Raw genomic sequence first — 14,207 nt, forward strand, 5'->3', positions numbered from 1 at the left:
ACAACTGTATTTTAGTTTTGATGCTACATTGCAAAACAGTTATATTACTTTTTAATATAATAAGCTGCGCTGTTCTGCGCACAAGTGATGCTCGCGAACATGCTGCGCAATTCGCGCGGGACTGGCTTTCCTGTGGTGTGTGCGGCATGGTGTCAGCAGTGGATGCACTGGGATGTAAATACAACCAAGCAGTAAAGGCGAAATGGCAATAGTTGACAGCAGCGAAGTATTATTCAGTGTCTAAGAGAGAAACCACCTTTAAACTCTCAAGACACAAGTCACTTCACGCTTTGAAGATGTCTGATGCTTGGTAAGCTAACTACTAGAGTATTTAATTTAAATGCAGATGTGTTGTTTTTGAATATTTATTACGTTATAGATTGGAATATAGTATTGCTTTCCTTTGCAGCACCTCTGAACCTGCTGGAGCCATCAAGGCTATTGATAAGCACTCAGTGCATCAAATCTGCTCGGGACAGGTAGTGCTGACTTTGGCCACTGCTGTCAAGGAGTTGGTGGAGAATAGCATTGATGCAGGAGCCACCAACATTGGTAATTAAAGATCTAGCCAGAGTATTTTTCTGTAGACTTCTCTGGTTGCCTTATAACGATGATGTTTGCAATATTACGTATAATTTTATGTGGCTATATATATAGAGAGAGAGAGAGAGAGAGAGACTGTGGTTACTTTTCATTGCTGTGTATCACATGTTTGTGCTGCAGATGTCAAGCTGAAGGAGTGTGGAGCTGAACAAGTGGAGGTGGCAGACAATGGTAAAGGTGTAGAGGAGGCTAACTTTGAAGGACTGAGTAAGTGTAATTTTTATATATTTTTGTCTTAGACCAGGGGTGTCAAACATAAGCCCTGGGGGTGTTGTGCCAAAAAGTGATCGTCTGCCAAAAAGTGATTGCCAGAAAATGATTGCCCATATTTAAAAAGCCCTGGGGGCCATAATCAGCCCAGCAAAGACTCTGGATGTCTTTGGAAAAAGTAAAGGAGGGCATAAATTTTGGACTTTAAACTGTATTTTCATAAATGTTACAGCTTGTCCTACTGATAAAGACCTCCCCGACAGCCATTCATACTACAACAAAGTAATGAAGTAATAGATAAACAATTAAATGACAGAAAAGTTCCTGTTTTTTCAGTGTCTAATATGAAAAAATTTCTGTTTTTTTACAGTGTGTCTACAGTAAAATAAATAAAATCTTTCTGGGAATCAACAAAAAAACTTCCTGCTTCATAATTACAGGACAGTCCAGGCAACGAGTTGCCAGAACTTTTTCTGTAGTTACACATTTATTTCTTACAATTTAAGCCCAAAGAGCCATGCTGATAGATTTACTTCATTAACTACGGGAGCATTTCTTTATCACAAAGAAAAACTGAGACGCATTATTGAAATTGCACTTCTTTTTCTTATATTGAGATATCGCAGGGATTAAATGTGCAGTTAAATGTCTTTACAGGGACTTCCACCGGGTTGGCTCACTTAAACTCAACGTTGGCTATATGTGTCCCACGATGTAAAATGAGTGTGACATCCCTGTGTTAGACAGTGTCTGCCTGAGCTTGTTGGTTAAGGAAAATCTCATCTGCTTGTCCCACAGCACTGAAGCATCACACATCAAAGTTAAGGGATTTCTCAGACCTCATCCATGTGGAAACATTTGGCTTCAGAGGTGAAGCCCTGAGCTCTTTATGTGCTCTGAGGTAAGATACTTCAAAGGCTGATTATTTTAGGCATAAACCTAAATGATTTGGCAGCTAAAATTTGCTTTTGCTTCTTATTGCAGTGACTTGAGTGTCATTACCTGCCATGAGTCCAGCCAGGTGGGGACAAAGTTGGTTTTTGACCACAAAGGTCACCTAGTGCAGAAGACACCTCATCCCCGGCAGCAGGGCACCACGGTCAGCCTGCAGCAGCTTTTCTGCACCCTGCCTGTTCGACACAAGGAGTTTCAACGCAATATTAAGAAGGTCAGGCATTAAATCATCTCTTTTGTTCTCTTTCTTCACATGCTAAGTTTTCCAAAAGTGGGCCTAAGGGACCGGGGCCATCCTACTTCAACAACAGGCCCATCCTGATGACCTGTGAGAAGTATTTTCTTATATTTTAATTTCAGTTAATTCAGAATAAATATTTAAGTAAACAAAAGGCTAGATGTGTTTTCCCTTCTGTTTTACAAAGAAAAAAAAAAGCCATTTCACACTGACCAAAACCTGTTAAATCTCAGCAAGGATGTTCAGAGGTAATGATAGAGTGGATGTTGTTTCTTTAATTACAAGGCCCAGCCCAAATTACTCTGTCCCATCCAAAATCAGAATCCTGGTTTAAACAGTTTATTTTCTTCGCATCCACAAAGAAAATCACCTTGTAATTACGCTTGCGTAATAATCTATAATAGTTAATATTTATATATTGTAGTTGTTAAACCAGTTTCATGACTACAGCCGTCTTTAAAAAACAAAAACAAAGATTTGTAGCACTCGTTGCCACACGTGTTTTCCTTCTACTTCCAGTTTGATTTTTGACAGTGTAGGTTATTAATGTTATTGTGATTAATATAAATGCTTTCACCAAATGAAAATCTTCCACACGACCCATCTTCTACTTGGTATGCTAGTTTTTAACCATAAACTTAATTTCACACATCAGTCAATGTATAAATAAAGAACAACATACATAACCAGTGTGAATTCTGTTTTTTTTTTTTTAAAAAAAAGAGTGCCCTGTTAGCAACAATTTGCGCTTTCTATGCCAAGTAACTAATTAGATCAGCAATCTAAACTGACATTAATAACAGATATGATCTGTTTCTGTTTTTAGGAGTATGCCAAAATGATACATGTTCTGCAGTCCTACTGTATCATTTCTACAGGAGTGCGCATCACCTGCTCCAACCAAAATGGGCAGGGAAAGCGCAGCACAGTCCTCGGCACTAGTGGCAGCCAAAGCATGAGAGACAACATTGGTGCCATATTTGGACCAAAACAGGTTAATACGTTGCTTTTTTCCAGGTTGTTGCCAATAACAAAAGGGGGCTTGTTAAAGGTGGTTCTTGTGCTTGTTAAATGTTTTATTTCACATTTAATTTTCTATGATTGAATGGTGACTGTGTGTCCTGCAGCTGCAGAGTCTTCTACCTTTCCAGCAAGCGTCTCCCACAGAAAATGTTATTGAAGAATATGGGCTCAAGGATGCAGATCTACCCAAACAGCTTTTCTCGTGAGTGTTTTAAAGGATGTCCTTTTTGCAGAGTTTTTGTTTCCTATTTTATTTTATTTTATTTTAATTATTTAGCTTGTTTATGACAGCATCACAGGGTTTGTGTCTCGAGGTGACCACGGCATTGGGAGAAGCAGCACAGACAGGCAGTTCTTTTTCATTAACGATCGACCATGTGACCCCCTGAAGGTAATTCTTGTTAAGTGGATTTATGAGGCAATGTCAGAATCCGTCATTTCCGCCTGACCTCTGGTTATCCCCACCCTGCAGGTGACCAAACTTGTAAATGAAGTGTATCACATGTACAACAGACATCAATATCCATTTGTTGCCTTGAACATAGCTGTTGCCTCAGGTGAGAAAATTGGGATTAATCATGCAGACGTCATACATGAAACCTGCTTGATTTTCTGAGCGTGTATGTGCTGTTTTTTTCAGAGTGTGTGGATGTGAATGTAACCCCGGACAAACGACAGATTTTCCTTCAGGAGGAGAAACTCCTGCTGGCTATTCTAAAGACCTCTCTCATCGCCATGTATGAGGCTGGAGTCAATAAGATCAGCCTGAGCTATACACCTACACCCAGCACCAGTAAGAACACACCTTTTACATGTAGACCCTCATATCAACACTTATCATATCTGTACATTGGTAATATAGTAAAATAACAACAAGAGGTTTTAGGAATATTTCTCTTTGCGCTCAGTGGTTAGTAATGTAAGGGAGTGAGATAATAAAGCCATGGTTATGAGTTAATTAAGTGTGGGAGCACGATAACTACATAGTATATATGTTCTAATAATGCTTGGCCACATGTGTAATGTGTTTATTGACACTGGGAGACAAAGAATTGAGGCCCTTGGATCCAGAAGGATACCTAGATCCAGATGAGTTTGTGATGCACTATATTGCCAAAAGTATTCGCTCATCTGCCTTCATACAAATATGAACTTGAGTGACATCCCATTATTAATCCATAGGGTGTGATTTGATGTTGGCCCACCAGCTATAACAGCTTCAACTCTTCTGAGAAGGCTTTCCACAAAGTTTAGGAATGTTTATGGGAAATTTTGATCATTTGTGAGGTCAGACACTGACGTTGGACAAGAACGCCTGGCTTCCAGTCTCTACTCTAATTCATCCCAAAGGTGTTCTGTCAGGTTGAGGTCAGGACTCTGTGCACACCAGTCAAGTTCTTCCACACCAAACTCACTCATTCATGTCTTTATGGACCTGCTTTGTGCACTGGTGCGCAGTCATGTTGGAACAGGAAGGGGCCATCCCCAAACTGTTCCCACAAATTTGGGAGCAAGAAATTGTCCAAAATGTCTTGGTATGCTGAAGCATTAAGAGTTCTTTTCACTGGAACTAAGGGGCCAAACCCAACTCCTGAAAAACAACCCCACACCATAACCCCGCCTCCACCAAACTTTACACTTGGCACAATGCAGTCAGACAGGTACTGTTCTCCTGGCAAACCCAGACTCGTCCATCGGATTGCTAGATGGAAAAACCTTATTCATCACTCCAGAGAACGCATCTCCACTGCTCTAGAGTTCAGAGGTAGAGTGCTTTACACCGCTGCATCTGATGCTTTGCATTGCACTTGGTGATGTAAGGCTTGAATGCAGCGGCCATAGAAACCCATTCCATGAAGCTCTCTGTGCATTGTTCCTGAGCTAATCTGACGGCCACATGAAGTTTGGAGGTCCAAAATGACTGACTCTGCAGAAAGTTGGTGACCTCTGCGCACAATGCACCTCAGCATTCGCTGACCCTGCTCTATGATGTCATGTGGTCTAACACTTCATGGCTAATTTGCTGTTGTTCTCAATCACTTCCACTTTATTATAATACCACTAAGAGCTGACTGTGGAATATTTAGTAGTGAGGAAATGTCATTACTGGATGTGTTGCACAGGTGGCATCCTATCACGGTACCATGCTGGAATTCAATGAGCTCCTGAGAACGACCCTTTCTTTCACAAATGTCTGTAGAAGCAGTCTGCATGCCTAGGTGCTTGATTTAATACACCTGTGGCCATGGAAGTGACTGGAACACCTGAGTTCTATGATTTGGATAAGTGAGTGAATACTTTAAACAATATAGTGTGTATTCTGGCGTGTATTAAGACCAACTCCCAGGTTTTTGTATTTCAAACTGATCTTGTTTGACCACAACTAGAAAAAACACAACAACATGCCTGAAATTCAGTTTAACATAAGTTCTTTTATTTAAATGGCAAAAACCCCACAAAAAAATTAAAAAAAACAAAGGTGGAAGGTGTTTGGGTTTTTTGCACCATATTGTTGAGTAAAATGTACAGTTACTTCATTCTTCATGGGTGATAACAGCCTTCTGGACCCTGCTGGGTTTAGTCAGCAGCCTAAAAGTTCCATGTTTTGTGGCCAAGATTTATTTATCTCCTTTCCAAACTATGGCATTTTTGTTACCTGTTCTTAAGACTTTTATTTAGTTGTTGTGCTTCTTTATAGATGCAGCATCTACATCGGAACCTGTCTTGTCCATTGAGAACAAGGCAGAACAGGAAGAGGACTCCCAACCTGTGGTTCTGAGCCCAAAGTCATCCCTGAACCTGGCCAGCCTAAAAGCTGCCTTTTCAAGTCATTACAGTTCCGGTTCTGGGAAGTCGAGTAAGGAAAAAACTTCCAGCAGTGGCACAACACAAAAAACGCTGCAGTCTTTTTTTAAGGATCCTGTAAAACCTTCTTCCTGCAACGCAAGTCTAAAATCTCCTTCAAAACCCACAAGAGAGCTGGTTAAAGGCTCCCCAGTGGGTAATTCAGTGCTAGACAGGTTTAGGTATGGAATGATGTCCTGCGGGGACACGGATTCCCAAAAAGACAGTGCTGGGTCCAGTTGTGACATTCCTGAAGCAAAACCGGATATCCAGTGTTCTGACCTAGAGCCCAATTCTCCTAAAGCGGACAGCTGGAGTGTTAATAATGAAACGGTTAAAGAGTCGTCAGGCAGTAGTAACACTGTTCCCAAAGCTCCAGAGTCACACACTGAAACATGCACTCCTTATGAGGACTCTGCTGTGAGCCCAGAGGCTAAAAGACCCAAGAAAGATCATCCACATTTCCCTCCAGAACAAGAATCCAGCACTTTTTCAGTCTGTGGTGAGAAATGTTTCTCGACAGTGGATGCTCCCGTCTGTCTGCAGAGGAGGACGGTGCATCTCCAGTTCTCTTTAGCAGAGCTTGCAGAGAAGATGAAGAGGTTGCAAGACCAGCAGAAACACAGGGCTGGTGACGAGCTGCGGTACAGACGCTTCAGGGCTAAGATCAACCCAGGAGAAAACCAGAGTGCAGAGGAAGAGCTCAAGAAGGAGATCAGGTAGATTTTACTCCAGTAACTGTAGCTGTATGAATATACTGCTGGGTGTAATTTTCATAAAAACTTTCTTTCATCCCTGCAGTAAAGAAATGTTTAAAGAAATGGAGATCGTCGGTCAGTTTAACCTGGGCTTCATTATCACAAAACTCAACTCGGACGTCTTCATGATTGACCAGCATGCCACAGATGAGAAGTACAACTTTGAGATGCTACAGCAGCACACCGTGCTCCAAGGACAGAAGCTCATTGTGTAAGAATGTAAATCAATGGGTAAACCTCTGCTCGGATGGATTCCAGTGGTGATCTGAGTGTGCTTTTTTTTTTCCCCATTGTGTTTGCAGCCCACAGAAACTTCACCTCACTGCGGTCAGTGAGAACGTACTCATTGAGAACATTGAGATTTTCAGAAAGAATGGCTTTGAGTTTCTGGTTGACGAGGACGGTAATACAGTTTACCCAACAGATACCAGTGATTAAAAGTGAGTTAATTATTTTGACAGTTGCAAATAATGTTTGTTATTTTTCTTTGTGACTACAGCTCAGGTAATGGAGAGGGTTAAGCTGGTCTCGCTGCCCACCAGTAAAAACTGGACGTTCGGTCCAGCAGACATTGAAGAGCTGATCTTCATGCTGAGCGACAGTCCAGGGGTTATGTGTCGACCATCCAGAGTCAGGCAGATGTTCGCCTCAAGGGCTTGTCGTAAATCTGTGAGTTCATATCACTATGGTGTTGTTTAAGTGCACGCTCGAATTTTGACTCAAGTAGCGAGTCGGCACTAAGGTTTCAGATAACACTAAGAAGCTTGGGTTGGCAACGTACAGCCATAGGCTGTGCAGTATGATACGTACTGTGAGAAATGCTAGGGTTTTGCAATTTGCAGTTATCTAAGATGTAAAAGCAGTTTGGAGGCCTTTAAAAACATCTGGTTATAAGGTTGTGTAACATTATTTTGAAAATGCTTTGTAATTCAATTTCTATTGTATGTGGTCGTCAGGTGATGATTGGCACTGCTCTGAGTGTTAATGAGATGAAGAAGCTCGTGGTTCACATGGGGGAGATTGAGCATCCGTGGAACTGTCCTCATGGCAGGCCGACCATGAGGCACCTCGCTAACCTGGATGTCATCTCGCAAGACTGAGTCTGCAAACGCTGCAATGTTCCTTAACTCCAGATTACTTCTATCAAACCATTCATATGATATATTGTAGAGTTAAATGGCTTGTTATTTACTTAATGTTATGTTTCAATGTTTAGATATTTTCTGACTTTATGAAAACTGTACAGTATTTTTTTCAATTTTAACATACACTACGTATAACAATTAAAAAAATGTTGAAAAGTATTCTGTCTCTATTACTTGAAATCACCTACAGGTTTGCACTGTGGTCTGCCACTGGAGTGAGGTGAGCCCAGACTGACTTTTCAGTAGCAAATAACGATTTAAGATTGACAGGGTCACATTAGGGCAGCATGGTGGCGTGGTGGTTAGTACTGCTTCCTCACAGGTAGAAGATCTGGGTTCGAATCCTGTAGAGCCTGGATGTTCTCCCCGCGTCTGGGTGGGCTCTATTCGGGTTTTCCTCCCACAGCCAAAAGACATGCAGGTTACTTGGTGATTCTAAATTGCCCATAGGTGTGGATGGTTGTCTGTCTCTCTGTGTTAGCCGTGCGACAGGCTGGTGACCTGCACAGGATGCACCCTCCCTCTCGCCCTATGACAGCTGGGATAGATCCACCGCGACCCCCAACAGGAGAAGTGGATGGATGGATGGGGTTATATTACATCCTTTACTTAGACATTCAGAACGAATCTTTGGTGAGACTTGTCCGACTGCTTTATTAAATGCATTTACTTATTTTGCGCTCACAAATCGCCTTTTATTACGGTTACCGTAAATGTTAGATAAATTGCACGCTCAAAACACGCGAATGACGGCTGGCTCGTAGGCTTCCGTAGTTGCAAGCGTCCGTTGCCATGGTTAAGTTCCTATTCCCAGCTTGTGCGGCAGCTGTGACAAAATTAGAAATTGAATTAAGGCTAAGAAAAAAACTGATTTAAAATTGACATAAAGGGGAAACGACAACACGAGTGAATGATGCCAAAGACAGAGGAGGGTGGACAAGCTGAAAAGTCGGCGAGCCAAACCGACCTCCACAGTCCTGACCGGGATGAGCCCGAGGAAGACAGCAACTATGAACTCCCCCCTGCGGTTAACTTAATTGTACAGAGGTAAAACATCATGACATTAATTAGCTGAATAATTGTTTTTAGAGGACTAACAAGCTACCTAGAACATCCTTAAATCTAGTTATGAATAATTTTCTGTGTACACCCAGAGCTTAATGTAAAGTTTGGTGTGTTTCTGACAGGCATGAAGGGGAAACCTGTGAAGGACAGTTTCAAGGACAAGGTGTTGTTTATTTTGAAGGAGGCCACATATACAAGGTACAGCTGTAAAAGCACTCCATTTTTGAAAGATGATTTTCAAATACAAACGTGACATATTTTTATAGATGAATGAAGGATTTATGATATTTAAAAATATATATTTTACATTTATTTACATGCAAACATTTTCATTCTTTGGCCAGTGATGTGAAACTGCATTAAACATACAAAAAATATATGTTTGAAATGTATTTTTGTGAAGGGCGTGTTTTCCAAAGGACTTATGCACGGACCTGGGGTCTTCACACAGGCAGGAGGACTGAAATATGAGGTGTACAGAAATTATGTATTAAATTAACTGTACAGTATCCTTTCTTAAGCCAGGCTTTTCAACAATCCATGTGTATCAAACATTTGTAAACTTCCATCCTCTGCACACACTAATTCAAATATAAGTCAGTAAGGTATAATAAAGTACTATATGGAAACAAGGTCTTTCACAGGTGGAATGAAGGCAAAATACTGAAGTAAATTTGTCTAACAGGGAGCGTTTGTGTGCAATATTCCAATGGGCTGGGCCATCTACACCTGGCCAGATGGCAGCACCTATAAGGGGGAAGTCTACAATGGTATACGACATGGGATGGGAACCTACAAATGTGCCCAAAACAGTGTGTATTACAGTGGGGAGTGGCATCAGGGCAAGAGGCATGGAAAGGTATGATTTATCAATGGTTTCATCAGGTATAGTTTTTTTTTTAAATTCAATTGTCTCTTTTTAATTGGTCTCATTTGTGTTAGGGTATGACATATTACAACAAGGATAAAACCTCTTGGTACAAAGGAGATTGGGTGAAGAACAACAGAGAGGGATGGGGAGTGAGATGGTATGAATCGAGCGTATGTATCCTCTCATCTCGTGTTGTATTTGAATTACCCTGCAATAACATCTGCTTTTAATAGCTACCCCTCTGGTAATATTTACTCTGGTGAGTGGAAGAACAACCAGAGACATGGAGACGGCACGATGAGCTGGCTGAAACTGGGACAGAAGTATGTTGGGGCATGGCAGGATGGAGTGCAGGTATGAAAGAAAACCACGGTTCAGCTACAATGCAGGTTATCCTGTTGTGGTCACTTAACCTTGTCAGAGAATATTCATATTATCTCAAAGGCTTCAGCAAAAAAAATTTTTTTTTAATTTACTTGAATCAGATTTATGTTTTGGTTGCAAATCATATGTGCTCTCATCTGTGGCAGCATGGCCAAGGCACACATGTCTGGAATTTAAGGCGAGGAGATGGATCCCAGTATTCCCAGAGCAATCGGTACACAGGGGATTTTGTTCAGGGTCAGAGGCACGGACAAGGAACATTTTACTACGCTGGTGGTGCAATCTATGAAGGAGGATGGAAGAACAATAAAAAACATGGGCAGGTTAATCATTGATACAACACTGTCAGTTGGGAAAAGATTTGATACATTCATAGTTTACTTTCTTATTAATGTATTAAAAGTGCTGTATGAATGGGAAAAGACGAACTTCTAATCAGCTCTGATTGTAAAATTCCTGATTCTGTGTGGTACATAGGGCAAACTCACTTTCAACGACAGGCGTGTATTTGAGGGAGAGTTTGTGGATGATCAGATGATCGCATGCAACTTGAGCGGAAGTGGAGTTCCCAATCCTTTTGGTAAGAAGCAACAGTATTCAAGGGTATATTCAATAAGGTTAATGAGGAAATTAACAATCCTGCAGTTTGAAATCCTTTCATATTTTGTCATAGGTGTATTCTTTCTGTCAGATAGTGCCTCATCTTTACTAGGACCAGACAAGGCTCTGAACATCGACTATGTTTTGGACAAAATCCCGGCGAGAAAGCGTGACACTGAGCGCAAACAGGTCACTACTCATATGGAAGCCACCGACAACAGCGTCATCTTTTTTAGCCGTGTTCCTGCCCTGAAACCCTGTGTTGTTGTGCAACAGGTGGAGTTTGTGGTGCTGAGGCAAGAGAGAGAGCTGAGGTCCATCTGTAGTTTCTACAGCAGACTTGGTTGTGCCCACTGCCCAGATAACACCCACCTGCTGTCCCGTCTGCAGCTGTGGCGCCTGCTCAAAGACTGTAATGTTCATCATCACGGCATAACCCTGACACAGATAGACCGTATTATCAGAGGTGAAAGAGACTGGCGCTCAACATCGGCCCTGCATTCCTTAGTCCACCAGACGACGATAGGCTCATAAGGTTTATATTTGAATCCTTTTCACTCTGTGTGTTTCAGAGGATGCCGATTCAGCAGAGATACACTCTCCTTTCACCCCTGTGCCGCTTCACAAGCTCGTCAGGTTTCTCGTGATCGTGGCCTACCACATCTACAGTACAGACATGGTGTAAGAGATCAACCCTGTTCCTACCTTTATCTGAAGATATCACCATGAAACTTTACTTCACAGAGCCAGCTGTTTTCTGCCTTAGAGGATGAGGAAATTTTTTTTTAGTTTAAAGTAAACTGAAATTAGTTTAATAGTACACAAGAAAACCACGGCTGCAGAGCTCAGGAAACTTAAGTCACCAATTTTACACTCAAGAACACTGGCTCACTGGATAACGAGACACAACTTTGTTTACTCTTTGATAACTGATATTAAATATTTTATCTATTTTTCTCTATTTACAGGTCACAAAAGAACCCTTTGGCTGAGTGCTTTTCCAAACTATTGACAGATGACATCCTTCCAAATGCTAAGAATGTAAAAGGTGCTGACATATGCTACAGACATATGTATTTAATTTTATTTATATAGCGCAAAATCACAACAAAAGCTGCTTCAAGGCACTTGATATTGTAAGATAAAGATTCTACAGTAATAAAGAGAAAACCCCAACAATCAGATGACCCCCCCACCCCCCATGACCAAGCATTCGGTGACGGTGGGAAGGAAAAACTCCCTTCTAACCAGCATTGATAAATATATCACACTGGTAACAGTTTTTTTTCTGCCTTTTTCAGATGTGATACACCTGCATAAACTTGATGTTAGTATTCAACACCCTGCTTAACTCTATAGTATGCAGTAATAACTGTTAATAGCTGTAACTGTATCTATGCAGGCTTCCTGTTTAGGCAGCCGGGCAGTGGAGTGGTAGCTCTGAACTATTTGAAGAGGTGCTGGGAAGTCTTTCAGGCTTTCTGCACAGCCACCAGAGACGAACAAACCATGACCTGCCGTCACCTGCTGTGGATGTTCAAGGTGCAACAAACTACTCCTCTTCCAGACTATGTAAATTTGGTTTATGGTCAGACTGATCCGATGTATTTATTAAGAGCCACAGTGGATAGTAGGATGAAGGCCATCCCTATTTATGAAGATCAACCACCATGTCACAAAATTATTCAATATTTAAACATCCTGTTGTTGAATGTTTTATAACCACATGCAGGATCTCCGTCTCTTGGACAATAAGCTGACCACAAGGAGGTTATTGGAGATCATCAATGCAGAGAGCCACGACCCCAGCAACCTGTCTGCCAGTCTTGAACTGGAGGTCTGTTTCCTGTATTTACATCAGTCAGCTCATGCAGCAGTTTTTCACCGCCACATTCCTCTGTTTGAATCACGGGAGCGCTTGTCCTGTTCTTTCTATTCCAGATTACATTCCTGGAGTTTTTTGAGGTGCTTCTGGGCTGTGCAGAAGTCACATGGGAGCAGGTTTCTGAAACCCTGAAAGAGGACCATCCAGTATCCAGGTCTGACACTGAAGCCAGCAGGGGTCAGCCTCAGGTGGAGGCCAGCGAGGAAATGATGCAGACAACAAACTGCCCTTCCCAGTCGGTCAGATTCTTTCTCAAGCCTTTCATAATCTCTGCATCCGTTAACCTTTGTTTAAAATTTTTAGTTGTCCAAACATACTAAGGACCAAAAATACAAAAATGTTTTTGTAAGATATGACATAATTGGATACATCAAATTTAATTTGCTTCTGCATTTATTTTCTTTGTATTAATTATTAAAAAATAATAAAATGACTGGGGACTTCAGTCTTGCCGATGGTGTTTCTGGAATATGCCACAAAACTGGCAGACTTTGCTTAAATCTTAACATAAAATCCTGTCTTTACTGCAGACAGGGCTTCCCAGTGCTCAGGATGTTGGAAGTCAGCCAGATGTGAAAACTGAAGTTAACATGACACCTCAGTCTGCAGGTTTGGCTTGTTTCAGTGCATGCATTTACATACATGCATGTTTTTTTTTCCTTTGAAGAATTACATCATCAATTACCTTTCATTTCAGTGGTGATTGGGGCATTAACTGCATATAACGCATCACCGGTCAAATCTCTAATCTTGTAACTGGCTGATATATTGTAAATCATCAAATTGACTTTCTGTATCTTAATAAAACTGCCTCATGTGTTTGCATTTCCTTTAGAGCACACAGAAGATGAAGCTGAAAGTGTGTGCACACCAGCAGAAAACCAGACCAAAGACTGTAAATTGGAGCTTATGACGCAGATGGTCGATCAATTCTTCAACCACATTTTCTTCCCAGCATTTGACCATTACCAGCTAATGACAAGAACCATAAAGGAAGAAAAACATCACCAGGAGCTTCAGAGACAAATTACTCTAGATAGGGTGCAACAAGAAGTCAAGTAATACAGTTAAAGCAACATGCAACTAAAATGTGGTTAGTTTTGTTGGGGGGAGTTTAAATTATTATGAAGTAATGATATAATGGCCTAGCATTGTGCACTATTAACAGTGAGATCTAGCAAGGTAAAGGGCTGGTTTCATCCCAAAGTAAAATCTTTTGCATCACTGTGCTTATGTGGTTGATATGTCTTGAAATACACTAGAGCAGAATTTAGGCTTTTGTAGTAAACCTAATAAAAGTCTATATTGACATTTCAAGGCAAGCTTGGCATAGACTGCACCACAAGATGTCAGCTGTTGCTTTCCCTTCATTTTTGCTCCTCTGATCTCCACCTGAATCTCAACTATTGCTCCTTTACTCACAATTTGTGCCTTAAACTGTTGTGCTGCAGGTAAATGTGGCATTAGGAATTAGATAGTGGACACAAGACCATGAAAATACAGCAAAAAAATAAAAAATTGACGAACACAGGAAGAAGCCAACTGTTCTGCTCATGTGCCACATGTTTCCTCTTCAAATTAAAGCAGTTCGTAATAACAGTGTTCAGTGTTTTGCTGATTTGTGATT

General features: G+C 41.2%; 2 protein-coding genes across 4 annotated transcripts; both read left to right on the forward strand.

Annotated features, from left to right (window-relative positions):
- The first annotated feature begins 129 nt into the window (after positions 1–129).
- Positions 130–7,819, forward strand: pms2 (PMS1 homolog 2, mismatch repair system component). The gene is made up of 15 exons (XM_030754468.1): positions 130–310; positions 410–552; positions 724–810; positions 1,612–1,714; positions 1,798–1,981; positions 2,832–2,999; positions 3,133–3,230; positions 3,320–3,419; positions 3,501–3,585; positions 3,669–3,821; positions 5,727–6,591; positions 6,674–6,841; positions 6,933–7,033; positions 7,130–7,299; positions 7,587–7,819. Exons 1-15 carry the CDS (start codon positions 297–299, stop codon positions 7,728–7,730), a joined length of 2,583 nt encoding a protein of 860 aa, XP_030610328.1. The 5' UTR covers positions 130–296; the 3' UTR covers positions 7,731–7,819.
- Positions 7,820–8,560: 741 nt separating this feature from the next.
- On the forward strand, positions 8,561–14,186 carry rsph10b (radial spoke head 10 homolog B). Of its 3 annotated transcripts, none has more exons than XM_030754470.1 (17): positions 8,561–8,822; positions 8,963–9,038; positions 9,244–9,312; positions 9,526–9,699; positions 9,783–9,868; positions 9,945–10,065; positions 10,242–10,418; positions 10,573–10,675; positions 10,787–10,884; positions 10,972–11,161; positions 11,268–11,376; positions 11,664–11,743; positions 12,098–12,237; positions 12,428–12,532; positions 12,637–12,819; positions 13,111–13,189; positions 13,416–14,186. In XM_030754470.1, the coding sequence occupies exons 1-17, from the start codon at positions 8,686–8,688 to the stop codon at positions 13,640–13,642; spliced, it is 2,154 nt and encodes a 717-aa protein (XP_030610330.1). In that variant the 5' UTR covers positions 8,561–8,685; the 3' UTR covers positions 13,643–14,186. The 3 variants fall into 3 exon arrangements, with proteins under 3 accessions (XP_030610330.1, XP_030610329.1, XP_030610331.1); XM_030754469.1 differs by having other exon boundaries at positions 10,769–10,884; positions 13,416–14,185; XM_030754471.1 differs by having other exon boundaries at positions 10,769–10,884; positions 13,115–13,189; positions 13,416–13,556.
- Positions 14,187–14,207: the final 21 nt, after the last annotated feature.

The sequence above is a fragment of the Archocentrus centrarchus genome, chromosome 19 (genome assembly GCF_007364275.1).
Source record: "Archocentrus centrarchus isolate MPI-CPG fArcCen1 chromosome 19, fArcCen1, whole genome shotgun sequence".
Classification (NCBI taxonomy): domain Eukaryota; kingdom Metazoa; phylum Chordata; class Actinopteri; order Cichliformes; family Cichlidae; genus Archocentrus; species Archocentrus centrarchus.